The sequence below is a fragment of the Zootoca vivipara genome, chromosome Z1 (genome assembly GCF_965207765.1).
Source record: "Zootoca vivipara chromosome Z1, rZooViv2.hap1.1, whole genome shotgun sequence".
Classification (NCBI taxonomy): Eukaryota; Metazoa; Chordata; class Lepidosauria; order Squamata; family Lacertidae; genus Zootoca; species Zootoca vivipara.
The window spans coordinates 50,166,217-50,180,525 of record NC_142583.1 but is presented as its reverse complement, the minus strand read 5'-3'; the positions used below and the strand labels follow the sequence as shown (position 1 = coordinate 50,180,525).

At 36.8% G+C, this 14,309-nt stretch overlaps 1 protein-coding gene across 2 annotated transcripts in view; it reads left to right on the top strand.

Annotated features, from left to right (window-relative positions):
• AP1AR (adaptor related protein complex 1 associated regulatory protein) overlaps positions 1-14,309 on the top strand; it is a 16,373-nt gene extending 2,064 nt beyond the window's left edge. The window contains exons 2-10 of one of the 2 annotated variants that reach the window (XM_035114112.3): positions 3,059-3,107; positions 3,691-3,717; positions 4,133-4,158; positions 5,386-5,482; positions 6,063-6,161; positions 9,230-9,276; positions 9,941-10,014; positions 10,419-10,547; positions 11,482-14,309. In XM_035114112.3, coding sequence (XP_034970003.3) covers positions 3,059-3,107; positions 3,691-3,717; positions 4,133-4,158; positions 5,386-5,482; positions 6,063-6,161; positions 9,230-9,276; positions 9,941-10,014; positions 10,419-10,547; positions 11,482-11,747 — 814 coding nt within the window. In that variant the 3' untranslated portion in view covers positions 11,748-14,309. The remainder of the gene's footprint in view (positions 1-3,058; positions 3,108-3,690; positions 3,718-4,132; positions 4,159-5,385; positions 5,483-6,062; positions 6,162-9,229; positions 9,277-9,940; positions 10,015-10,418; positions 10,548-11,481) is intronic. The other variant, XM_088660442.1, reaches the window with a different exon arrangement.

Here is a 14,309-nt window from a genome sequence, read left to right as displayed (position 1 = left end):
ATAGTATGCATGTTTCACAACCCAATCTTATACACAACTGTAAGTTTGATTGAACTTATATCTCTGAGTAGACATCTATAGGATTGCAGTGGAAAGCATATCTGGATATTGGCTTCATCTAAGGCAAATCTTATCAGCTCCAGACAGAATGGGAGGGGTGAGGTGGGTTGTAGTCCAGCAACAACTAGAAGTGCATAAGTTTCCCATCCCTGATTAAGGGTTGTTGACTTGCCTACTGGCTTAGTTTCCCTTAAAAAAACGATTTTACTGATGTTTACATGAATTTGATTGAAACAATAACTAAGAAGGAAAGAGATGGTTTAAGCTGAGAAACATTTGTTTCAGCATAGATCGAAGGTCTATTTTGTGGTCCTATGAATATAAGCTTTCATCCCTTAGGTTTGCCTTTACTGTACTGCAGACACTGTGACATTCAAACAGGCAGCAATTATTTAGCGTACTAGATGCTACTTCAAGAAGGGGATATGACATTAAAGAATTCACAGAAACTAAGTCTTGTAGTTAATCTACTAGGAAATAATATTGACAGTGTGTGATGTCAGGACCGCCCACTTTCCACAGAAATTAAAATAGACATAAAATCTGTAATATTTTAATACAACAAACTTTCAGTCGCTCAAAGGGATTTAGAATGATCTCACCAATTTACACTTCCTAGATTTGTTTGGTGTCTGAGTATTATGCCCAGATTTTCCCTTAGCTTATTTAATATGCTCTGTATAGTTTGTATTCGTGTAGGCATATGGATGAGTAAGAGACAGTGTCAATAGCAGGCTACTTAGTTGCTCAAACAAGATATCTGTGTCTTTCCCCAGGTCTGCCAATTACAACAAAGGTGCATAAAGTACAGCATTTTTTAGAGCAAAATCCTAACTTCTTGAGACAGCAGCAGGGCTTAGTGGAGCAGCGGAACACTGCCACATCCAGAAAACTGCCTGCCATGGCAAACATTTAGGAGCAGGAAAAGTATGCATCTTTGCTGGGCCAGCTCAAGGCGGAAAGGCTCTAACTGGGCTGCTTGGCACAACTTGCTGTCAATTGTACTGGCTTAGGATCTAGTGGATCCTTTGCCAACTCTGCTCCCAAAACACCCATGGGGGTGTTATGCTGGCAGAAAGTTCCACCTGTGCTTTCAGTAGAAGTGGAGAGCTTTATCATAGCAGAGACTCCTCGCTGGCACAGCCTGGCAAGACAAACACCTTAAGCCCATCAAAAACCCACCCATAGCAGTGGATCAGGGATTTGGATTGCTGTGTCCACAGCTCTAAAAATAGTAAAGGAGAAAAGTGTTTTTTACCCTTTCTGCCAGCAGCCAAGGCCTTACTGAAAATTTATAGTGGGCCAGAGAACTGCAGCTAATCTGCATCAGTGTACTTTTCATATAATGTCAATGTCTGCAGCTTACTAAACTGCAGGTGGTGGATATTCTGCAATATTCTTAATTACCCTGAATTGTTTTGTTTTTTTAAAGGTGGGTTAACCCTTAAGACCTTGGGAAACTTGAAATATGAAACAGTCTGAACTTTTTAAAAAGCAAAAAAATGCCTTTTAAAAATCTACCCATTTCTTGGTAGTGCTTTGGGCCACACATCTTGTCAACCCCTGTTCTACCACCCTATATACTGCTCCGTGATCTTTCAATAAAGGGTGGTATATGTATTTAATAAATAATGATAACATGCAGTCCATTAATTTGTATGTATATTTGGATTGATTGAAACAATTAGTCTATATAGAATACATCTTACATACATTTCCATGCTGCTTGTTCTGAATATCTCCTGAATTTTTTTTATAAACCTAAAGTAAATTATCCAAGCATTACATGGTTCACCAAAAAAATGTTTTTTTAAAAAAAATGTAATCTCTATTTATTCATGTAGAAAGTGGTTTAATGCCAGTGGTCATAGAAATTCTGTTTAAATTGTTTGTTGTTCAAGTTTCGTTGTCTGTGTGCTGCAGGCATAATTAGAAAGTAGGTCAGATCTAGTTTCTGTGCTCTCATTGTTAACTTTCACTTTATTCCTAGAGGGATCACAACATCATTCTTATAATGCTTCTGGGAATATATATATATAATTAGAGCTCTGGGCTTACTGTTATTTCCCTACCTGGAGAATACCTAAGGCCACCATATACAGAAAGCAATGTGTTTTATTATAGTTTTTTATTTTTAAAAGGGCTAAATTTGTACATATTCTTAGTACCCAGAACATTATTGCAAAGGTTATTTATATAATTATTGCAGAAGAGACTGCAATCCTGCAGAGGGGAAGAAGTATATTTTCCACCTCCTACTGTACAAATGGATCCCCCAGCCCTCCAGAACAGCCTTTCAGAGAGCTGCACATGGAAGGAATAGTTGGGGAAAATTACCTCTCTCTCCCTGATGCTCCAGTTGTAGTGGAACTCCATGCATGGTTTGTCATTCAACAGTATCTCATAGTACTCTGCCTAAAGTGACAAGTCAATATATCATCAGCACAATATTGATTAATCCTTTTGAAAATACACACACATAATTGGTGCCCATACTGTTGTTGATAACAAGGCCATGCTTACATTGCCCATGCCATACTGTAAATCTACTGTAATTGGTTTCCACACTTACACCAGTCCCTTTTACAGGGTATATGCTGCATTTCTCATGCACTGGATAACATGAAAATCAGACCTTTTTTCTTTTAAATGGAGGGCATTACAATAAAAATGTCTACTTAATATAACATTTGAACCACATGATGTGTACTTTAATATCCCTCCAAATGTTTCATGTCAAATGCTTGTTGTGTTTGGGGACAAAAAAATATTATGGAATTTTTATTATTATTATTGACTAAATACAAGCAAAAGTAAATATTCTGAATTAGATCACTCATCAGAAAAATGTTTCTAGAGAACCCACATTGCTATACGCAGCTCTTAAAAGATACAGAACTGTAGTGTTGAAAGTTTCTGAGAATAGTGAAAACTATTCTAAGAACTCTTCAGTTATAAAACTAATTACCGTTGTGGTAAGTGTTGGTTTATTTTCTAGATCAAAGTACTTCAGGACCTGTGCCACAGGAGAACACTTCACTATAGAGGTGAGTAAAGGCTTTCCATTCCAAAACTTATTGCTTCTTTCATTTTGGAACTGCTGTAATAGGAGAAAAACGATCACATTTCCAAATTGAAAAATGCGAAAGGAAGTATCGGATGCATTTTGTATCTAAACATATAGCATCTAGGAGTAGAAGAAATATCTGTGTCCCTGTGAAGGGTGGCAGTTGGATCCAGCAGACTTCTCTTTCCACAGGTGAAGAAGGAAGTGGTTATTTTCCCTCTCTTTAAAATAGATGGGAGGAAAAATGGTAAAAGTTCATTGCACAGTGGGAAGCTTTCATAACCTTTTCCAGCACAAGACCAGCAATGCTTCGGAACTGGCAGTTATTCCCTGTGCCTGTCTGACCTCCATAGAATTACTTTAATAGCATAAAAAATACAATAACAAAGTTGATGGGTATGTTTGTGTGATTTGTGTTTTTACCAAAACATTGCAAGTGCCCACTGAGTTTGGACAGGTACTTAAATAAGATCAAGAACATATTGGGTGATATATGTCTAAATACATGTTCATTTTTAGCTGTAATACTTGTTTAATTGAAATATTTTTCTATCTACTTACAGTTTGAGAATCTAGTGGAAAGCGATGAGGTAAGGTCATTAGAACAATTTTATGTGTAAAGTGGATCATTAGCCTTCTAAAGCATGTTTGAACCAAGGGTAACCTAAAAGGCTATAAATTGGGAATACATGGAAAGAAACAGTTTTTTAAACAGCCTCTTTATATAATGAGTTGATAATTGCTTTGAAAACTATGTTCCCCGAGACTGTCTCTGAGCAGGGCTATATACAAACAAGCACAGCTTTCCCTAGCTCTTAAGTCGCCAATATGTTATAGATGGAGTTACAGATCATTGAATCAAAATGTATATATTTAATTTCTAATTTTTAAAAGGATAGTGGGGTTGCTTGTTAAAACAAATCTATCAGTTCGGTTTCAAAGATAGCATGATAATACAATTGTTATAGCCTTTAATATTGGGTATCTCTTGATAATTTTTAATAGGGTGAGAGTCCAGGAAGCAACCAGAGGTGGGTATTTATAACACATTTTCTCTCTCCCCCACCCACTATTATTTTCATCTTGTTTCATCATTCTGATCATCTACTTTTCCTATTAGCAGGGTGATTTTGTCTGAAATATTGGGTTCTTGATCAGAGTGCCTTTTGGCCTTTTGAGTGGACAGATTGGCAGGTGGATAATTTTCCATCTCTAAAAATGCATTGTTTCTTAAAATTATTAATAGTAACATTTTGAATAGGTATAATATCAGCTAAATTAGGCAGTTTCAGAACTGTAATTATTTTTTTCAAATCACTACCCCTATGAACCATGCATCCATATAAAATAAATACAAATGGGTGTCTCTTTTTGGGTGTGTTAAAATGTGTATGTTAACAGTTTATAATGCCTTTACTATTCCTTAAAATAGCTACACATATTCCAATGAAATAAATTCCAAGCAAAGTTTTTAATTTGTCTTCATTTGCAAGAGAGGTCTATCCTTAAAATCCAAATCAGTGTCTTTTTGATGTCTTCTTAAAATTTTATTTTGGTAAGTCAATAGTAGTCCCAATTTTTCTAGTCTGAACAATTATCAATATATTAATATCTATTTTCTAATATGTATAAGCTAAATCATGAAGTCCAAAGGGTGGCAATATGACAACAGGCCTTTTCTGCAGTGGCTTCCCATTTGTGGAATGCTCTCCCCAGGGAGGTTTCCCTAGCACCTTCATTATATATCTTTAGGTGCCAGGAAAAAACATTCCTTTTCAACCAGGCCTTTGGCTGATTAATATTCTACAGCCTTTTAAATGTGTTTGTGGGAGGAGGGAGGCTATTTTGTTGTTTTTGTTTTAACTATTTGTGCTTTTACCCTGTATTTGTATTTTGTGAACCACCCTGAGATCTTGTGATGAAGGGCAGTATATAAATCTAATAAATTATATAAATTCTAAAATTGCCATAATTTATCATTTATTTTTTTCTGAAGTAAGAATTGCTACTGTAATGTACAAAATTTAATGTATCCCTTTTCACAATCTAAATAAAAATATGCAGACAAAAAGGAAAATAAATAATGTACTGTATGTTTTATAAATATTGGAATATTTTAGTTAATCATGTAGGACAGCAGAAACATCTAGCGAAGGATAGATCTGGCCTTTGGAGACAGTCTCCATGACAGCTTGCTGAGGAAGCTGGTGGAGCAGAGTGCCAAGTGGGCAGCCTCTTTCTTCTTCCTTTTTCTCCAGACCTTTGACTGAAGAAGAAATTGCTGATCTAAGGGGAAGGCACTACAATTCCATTGCTGAAAAACAAAGAACATTAGATGATAGACTTCTGTCAGAGGTAGGCATAGTAACCATTCATGTATGCACAGTTGTATATACCAATACTGTCTGACAAAAGTGGAAGCTTGATATGGTGAATGGGGCAAGCTAGGTCTAACACCGTTAACAGGATGTGACAGAAGAAAAAATAAAGCTGCAGTACAGTAGTTAAGAGTTCTCTCTATGGAAACAGAAAAGTGCTGTGAAGAACTAAGTAGAAAAGCTTCCACTTGTGGGTAGTTTTGAATGTTAAAAGGAAATGCTAACAGATCATGCACAAATTACTTGTACATCCTATTTTCGTACTTTCAGTCTAGCGGGGCTCTTTGTATGATCATATGTAAATGTTGGGTTTAAATTATGTACATGTCTGACTTCTGTTTATGATTTAGTTAATATGCTTAATTCAAAAAACAATTGATATTGGAAGACAGTATGGAAGATAGTATGAAAATAGTTTCTTTTTTTAATCACACCAGTAAATTTTGTGTTTTGTATTTTTCATGAATAACTTTTCCTTTAAATTTAGTGCACTTATTTTCATAGGAAAGATAGCTAGGTTCTCTTTTGTTAATCCTTACTGTTTTGTTCATATACAGTTAGCCAAACAAGAGGAGAAGTTAAGAATAGAAGAGGAGACTTTATATGCTGCGCAGCGTGAAGCAGCCAGGGCAGCAAAGCAGAGAAAGCTCTTGGAGGTGAGGGGAGAAGACCCCAAAATATATGTATCAGAGCCCCTGTTGTATATCTTGCTCTTAGTTTCACATGCTATGTTAAACAGAACATCCCAAGTAAAGTATCTTTGTAGTAGTTTCTAATTCCTTTAATCTCTTGAGCAGAGTATCAAATATTTTATATAGCACATTAGTATCCATATATTTAATATGTTTCTACTATTGAACCTGTGGTGAGCAGATAACAGTTGGCCAGTTACTTAAAACATTCTGAAGAAACTAACTGCAGGCTAGTCAATCTTGCAGAAGATTGTAGGATCATTAATCTTTTCATTATATTGACAATCTGTCAATTTTATGGAAGTAAGTGAAATTTTAAAATTATTCTGGATCATAACTGTTAGTGTGAACTTACTGTGTCTGAACACACTACAAACTGTAGATGGGGGTTGGAGATAGCTTTGCAAAATCTAGGATAAGGATCTTGTCCTGCAATACTAAGCTTGCTTTGAAAGGAAGTGAACCCATATGATAAATGTGAATGATAAATTGATAGGGCATGGATGGGTGCCCTTTTATTTCTCTTTCGAGAGATGTATTCCGTTTTGGGGTACCGGTAATCGTTTGTGGCACATGGGCCAAATGTATGTACAGGGTCAAAATTGGTTATGGTACAGGGATAGAGTAAATGTGAGTGGCATCCTCTTCTTTCTTTCCTCTCCTCCACTACCTAGCAGGGAGATACCACTCTTGCCAGAAGTCTGAACTGATCACTTGCAGAGGGCTGAGGGTCATATGCAGTTCAAGGGCTGTAGGTTGCCCATCCCGGGTTAGAGCACCAGAGAGACTCGAGTTTAGTTACTCAACCTAGAAAGTCACTATCTCTTAGCGCAGCTTGCCTCACTGGGCAGGAGGTGGGGGAAGAGCCATGTACACCTCCCTAGTGTCCTTGGAGGAGGGTAGGATAATAACACATAAGTAGATATCAATGACGAAGATTCACATTTATAATTTTTAAATGACTTCTAAAATATATAACTTTACCACTTGCTCCTTTTGCAGGGTGGGGATGCTTTTGGGGTTTTTGTTCTCCTTTCTTTTGTATGCTTTTTACTCCACACCTAGCAGCCATCATTCTTCATAGAGAAGCATTATTGAAATTTTGTGCAAATATGTTCATGATGGATTTCTGGAATGCATCAGAAATCAATAATGTCCTGTAGTGGGAAGAGAGAGGAGTCATAGAGGGATGGTTCCGCCCACTCACTCCACTGTGCAGGGATCACCTTCATTCCCTGCATAAAATGAACTTATGGCAAGAAGCCCAACATTCTATTTAGTGTTCAGAAATATATTAAGTATTAACAATGTTAGCAGTTACAGGTAGGTAGCCGTGTTGGTCTGAGTCGAAGCAAAATAAAAAAATTCCTTCAGTAGCACCTTAAAGACCAACTAAGTTTTTATTTTGGTATGAGCTTTCGTGTGCATGCACAAGAAGTGTGCATGCACACAAAAGCTCATACCAAAATAAAAACTTACCGTAGTTGGTCTTTAAGGTGCTACTGAAGGAATGTTAACAGCGTTAAGTAAGGAGTGCATGTGCCTTCTCTTTCTCCTTGTACCTCCACCTTAAGAGGAGACATCTTATTAAGTAACAGTGTCCCATAACATCAAACTGGAAATTTGTGGTTTAAGCTCTACGTCCAGAATCACAATTTCCTAAATGAGACATTGCAGGTAACTGCTTTAGCAAAAATACCTAAGTCTCCAACCAAGCCAGATAAACAAGGGCAAGATGGAGCATTCAAATTTCTTGGTCATCCATATTTCAGCAAACCAGTTTGTTGGAGCAGCAGAGCTAAGTCTGAACATGGTCATATATAATACTAAGAGTTTTAACTTCTTGCCACATGATCTGTGTGAGGAAGTGGATTCAATGCAATTAGGAACTCTAAAGCAAAGGTAAGTGGAATACCAGATCCTTATGAAGTATAAAGGATTAGTATTTTGGAATAATGATAATAATAAATCCTAAATATTTATGTTGCATCCCAGGGTTTCTGGCAGCCACTGAAAAGGTTTTTGAACTTTGTAATTTAATAACCAACTAAATCCAAGTGATTTTTAGGGGCGGCAAAGTGTATTCTAGCATTTTATTTTGTCCAGCAATTGTGTCACACTTTTATTAAAATAAACAGCACACTGATGTATCTGTCACTGGTGTTGCTTGCATCAGAAATGACATAGTTAAATGCAGCCCCACGTACTGGACTGCTTCTAAATGTTATCCAACGCCTGTATTTTAGCTGATGAAATGTCTTTGATTTCTTTTTTTCTACATTTGTTAAATTATGTATTTTATTTTGTTTTGTTGTCCTTATGGTACTGTCCTTTCAAGAATGACTAGGAATGGATTCTCTGCAACAAACAAATCTGAGAAGGGCTGTATCTCAATGGTAGAACAGCTGGGAGACCCAAGGTGTCATGCAAGTGACATCACATGGCGTGCCAAGGCCTGATAGGACCCGGTGCACTGTGTGACTCAGACATGTGTCCCCCGAAAATATGGGTCAGAACCCAGTACACCTGACATGTACTTAGCATATAGAAGGACGCAATGTTCTGACACAATATAAGACAGCTTCTTGTGTGCCTAATTATTTATCTAGTCCTCCTTCATTCTTAAACTGCTTACAAAAATAGCCACAGGTGCCACTAAAAAGTTACGAAGAACCAAGAACAGAATGAAATTCGTTTCTGTAAGTTACGAAGCAGGATAGAATTGTGAGACATTTTCAACTGTATTTCCAGGTCATGGGATTTGCTCAGTCACATCCTTGAGCACCCTCCAGTTTGTTTATATTTTTATATTTTATGGAAAGGCGGTATAGAAATGTCATAGAGAAAAAAGCCTCATTCTGCTGTTAATGAGAAACAATCAGGCACTGTGCAGACAGGCATAATACTTGAACATATAAACTGTCCTGTTGAGTAGGTGTGTTCATACACTTGGCTTGGACTAGAGTTTAAACTAAACTGTATTCTTTTGAGTTTATTTCTTGAAACGTATGCTCATTTTTCTTTAATCTTAGCATCAACGACTGCAAAGACAACTGGCAAGCAATGGAGATGGTTTAAGGTAAGATATTCAGTCAATAGCCTTAAATATTTAGCTTGCCAGGGAATTTGAAATCCCTGTATAATTTTAACGCAGAAACAACTTCAATTGTGAGTTCATTTGAAGCAGCAGGTGGATGTATCCTTGTTCCCTTTATAAATTTGTAGGTTGCAAATTCACAGATTTAGAATGAAACTGGAAGAAATTGGCTAGGGTTAGGGTTAGCAGTATTGAACTGAAACCACAAAATCTCTCATAAACCTGTACCTTTTTAGAAATAGGATTTTGATTAGTAAGACTTTCATCCACACTCATAAACACCTGGAAATCAATTTCCTGCAGGAAGGGCTCATTCCATTCACAGAAGGGACTGAGATCCAGCAGATGCTTCCACTAGAGAAACAGAGACACTTTTTTGGCCAATTCCCCTTCCCCTGGCAGCCCCCTCCCCTATGCAACTTCTCAGACAGTCTCAGAGAGTCCTCCGACCCTCCGAAGCAAGGGGGCTCCAGGGGGAAGAAAAATAAGTTAAAATATTCTCCCACATCCCATTCCTCTAACAGGAGTGTATTACACTAGCTCCAACTCATCACACTCAAAATGTTGGAAACTATGTTGGTGTTGTAAGCCAATCTTTGGTTCTGAACTTGGTCCTCCTTGATGTAACTTGTTTGTTATTTCACAGCTCAGTGACAGAAGAGGACTTTGATTCATACCTGAGGAATGTAAAACTACAATATGAAGCTTTTCGGAGCAGCAGTAAGTCTTTTTGGTGTGTGGATGTTCTTCAGCCACAGCTTTTATTGCTGCTACTAAGTAGCTCAAATATTGCAAATATTTCTTTAAAAATTATTCAACGTCCTAGAGGAACATCTACTGATCTGCAATAGGAACCCATTGTTTTCGTATGCAGGCTTTATTTTAAAGTGTTAATACATTTTGGTATATATATATATATATCCTAGGGTTACTGTTGTATATGTCCTTATTAAAGAGAATGTTGCTTGGCATATGTGCAATCAAAATTCCACAATATATATTCTAGATAATAGTTGTCTGGCATTTTGCAGATTTTAATATTACTAAAGCTAAAAGCTGTTGGGCTGGTGTATTGTTTAATGGTGCTGGTATATTTGAACTATAAATACTTGTTTTGCTCACAGGGCTGTCCTCAGATGCCACTGTTCTGACACCAAATACAGAGAGCAGTTGTGACTTGATGACAAAAACCAAATCAACAAGTGGAAATGATGACAGTAATTCCTTAGATTTAGAATGGGAAGATGAAGAAGGTATTTGTTCTGTGCTTTATTGATTTTGCTGACCTAAGCATATAAATAATACCAAAGGTCTGTTTGAATATCTAAGCAAATAGATACTGTTGCAATATTTAAAAAACACAGAGTGGGGTGAAATCCCATTTCAATATTCCTCTCAAGAGTTGCATATCTTGCTTCCATAGTGTGGAAACTGGGAATTGGGAGAGGAATGTAACTTATAAGTGTTCGTTGGTTTGGTTAAGTGAAGTAGAATTGCCAGAATAAGCCAATGTTAATGTAAAAACCTCAATAAAACGCAAATGCAGTCATATGAAATTAGTTGCTCCCCAGTTTCCATTTCTTCTTGCATTTCTGTTGCAGGGTAGATTCTTTTTAGATTTAAACAGCGAGTTGATGAGACCTTGACAGTCTTAACTGCTTGCTTTTTTGCATTATGGAATTACTGTTTTTTACATTTATGGCAGATATAACTTTGCAAACTAGCATAATGTTTTTGCTATTGAATGAACTGTGAGTTGTAGTAGTAGTAGTAATAATAATTGTTGCGGCGGCGGCTGCTGCAATGTCTTTGAAGGCAAGTGCTAATGGCCTGTTACTACTTCATTATTTCCTATTCAGGTGCAATAATGTAGTGACTATTTTTTCACTTCTGGTGTGCCTAAACAGAAACTTGTATTCTGCAAACTCAGAAGGCAGTGTGTTTTTCAAAGATGCCTGTGATTTATAGTTCACAGGAAAGCATTTAAATGTTTTAAAGGGGCTAATTAAGATTTAAAATAAAGAGAAACAAGCTGGACATATTTTTAAGAAAGAGAGCCAGTTCTCCTCATCAATCATATATTCCTTTGGCTGCTATTTAATTCAGGATGCATCTCTCATTGAAAGTCAAATGCATGGTTGTTCCCAAAAATAGTAAACTGCTTTTAAAACAGTTTTTAAATTGCAGGCATGAACAGAATGGTCCCATTGCGAGAACGCTCAAAAACTGAAGAAGACATACTTCGAGCAGCACTAAAATTTAGCAGCAAGAAAACTGGAAGTAACCCAACTTCTGCATCTGATGATTCTAATGGTTTGGAATGGGAGAATGATTTTGTTAGTGCTGAAATGGATGATAATGGCAACTCTGAGTATGCTGGCTTTGTAAACCCCGTTTTAGAACTGTCTGCATCAGACCCCAAAAAATCTGATACTGACCAACAAGACAGATAATGAAATTGTGTGGCCCTTGGCTATCTGACCAAATGGTTGAAGTTGGGGAGAAACCTACAAATCTGTATTGTGCACAATCCTCCCAATCATTGCTGCTGCACAGCCTCCTTTAAAATAAGGAAGTTGCACAGTGACAGTACTTGGTGAACTGAGCTCCAGATTTCCTCTAGAAAAAGGAAACTATGTCAGTTGAAAGAATGAAGAGTATGGTTTGCTATCTGAATTCAGAATTTTAAGTGCAATTTTATCATCTACCTTTGAAATTCTTTGAAAATACTTGAGTGATTCTGTTGTATCTATTGTTTGGTTTTAGTACACAATTGTCTGCACTAAATGACACATCACAGCTTGATGTTTTAATCAACGATCTTGTTCTAGAGCTCTATTTCTAATTTCTTTGAATCTAGGATGAGCAACCTGTTTCAACCTGAGGGCTATCTCTCATGGGAAACATTTCAGGGGCCACATGGCAGTAATGGTTGAGCCAGAAGCAAAAGTGGGCAGGGCTAACATACCTTGTTCCGCAGTCTACATTCCAGCCATGCAAAAACCAGAATTTATTATGTGTGTGCTCTGACGCACACAGTCTCTCCATCCAGGTAAGCAAGAGGCATTATCACAGTTCAAGGATATATTGTTGCCAGGCAGAAGCACTGGAATAGGGCTGTTGAGAAATGTGGCCTTTGAGAGAGTCCCAAGAGCGAGAGAGAGAAGTCTGAAGAGCCATATTCAGCTCTCTTATGCATCCTTGCTTTAAGTATTGACATTGGCACAATAATTTATATAGGAAGTACTTAAAACCTTAATACTTGAATATTAGAACAATTTTACAGGTATTATTTTTTCTGTTCAACTTGTTCTGATAAGAAGAAATGAAATTTTACATGTGAAATTAATCTTCGACCCTTCCCTTTTATTTATTGACTTCATGAAACTGACCAGATCCCTCCCAAGCACAATGCCTCTCACACAAGTATCGTATAAGACATTATTGTTCGTGTGCAGTAATGAGCTAGTGAATAGTTAGAAAACTTTGAAAGAATCTGTTTTAAACACTGGAAATGAAAAGGCTGGTTTTGGGAAGTAAAACTTTAGATTCTACAGAACCAAAGGTTCAGTTTCCGTACCAACTTGAAATGCCAAAAGATGCACATATTTTTAAGTTGTGCACAAATAATCTTGTTTCACTGTTGCTATCTTAATGAACACTGATATTAATATTGGAAACTCAAAAATAGTGTTCTTTTGATATGGAAGATGTAAAGCATGACTAATTTCTGTGGCTGTATTAATGCAAATTAGTATTCCAGTCCAAACTTACCTGGTATGTGAAAGTTCCATTCATTTAACTAATTAAGATTAGTGACAAAAGCTGTAACTTAATCAAGTTTAATTATTACTGGAAATATGTTGGGGAATGATGATGATGATATTGCCTAATATTTTATTTCTCTTAAAAATTGTCCTGTGGATTTTAATTCTAAAGAGAAGATCCTCGGTGCCAGTTAGAATTATTCTGGCGCCCATGACTCACTGCAGAAAAGCCTCTATCCTCTCCTCTCTCCCCACCCCAGAAAAGAAAGCTGCTTTGAAATGGTACTTGCTGTTTAATAAACCACCACAGTACATGTCTGCCATGCGGATTTTAGCTTCATGGAAAATCTGAATATTGCAGAGTTCAGCAGTACAGTCAATCAGAGAGCAAGAGTACTTGCTTTACATGATTTCTTAATACTTCCTTCTTCTAGGGATTTCTGCTTGCTAGCTTCCTAAATGGAGAGGTTGCTTTTGCAGATATTTACAAGCAGCTGCTACAAGGGCAAGGAAACACAAAGCAGCAGCACAGAAAATAATCGATCAACTTTAGTAGCAGTTCTGTCTCCTGCTGAAGCTTTGCTACCAATGGCATCACCCTTTGTTATGGCCATAAACTGGGGGGGAAATGACAGCATTTACTTTCCTACTCAGACCCAATCTCAACATCTCTATCTCTATTGCCCAATAAGAGGCCTTCATTACTATTATGTTATCAGCAATCTCTCTCTTTTGGCTCCTGCTCCTTTTACCTCTTCTTGCTCTCACAATCTTTGATTAATTTATAATACTTCATTACAGACTCCAAATGTTTGCCTTTTATACATTTTATTCACTGTCCCAATAATATGGATGTAAAGTGGTCAGTGGCAATAAATAATTATCAAATGTTTATATAGTTATTTTAACCCATATAGTATGCCAGGATCACTATAGATTGGTTTGTCTCTCCCTGTGCCTTTTATGTTTAAAAAAGATATTTGCCACATGTACATATGACATTAAACTGCTTATCCTTTCTTAATGTATTGCATTTCATAATTGGGAGCTTTGTTGCATAATATATTTTCATTTTAAGTGTTGCATTTTGCAATGCCTGTAATATGCTTTATTATAAGATTTCTACACTTCAGATGTATATTTTTGGTTTTGACATGCGCTACTGTCTCTTCCTGACTTTTTCATGTTATCAGTCCTTGAAAGTTTTAAATTTCTCAAGCTGTGAATAAATTTTTACACACTTCAGAA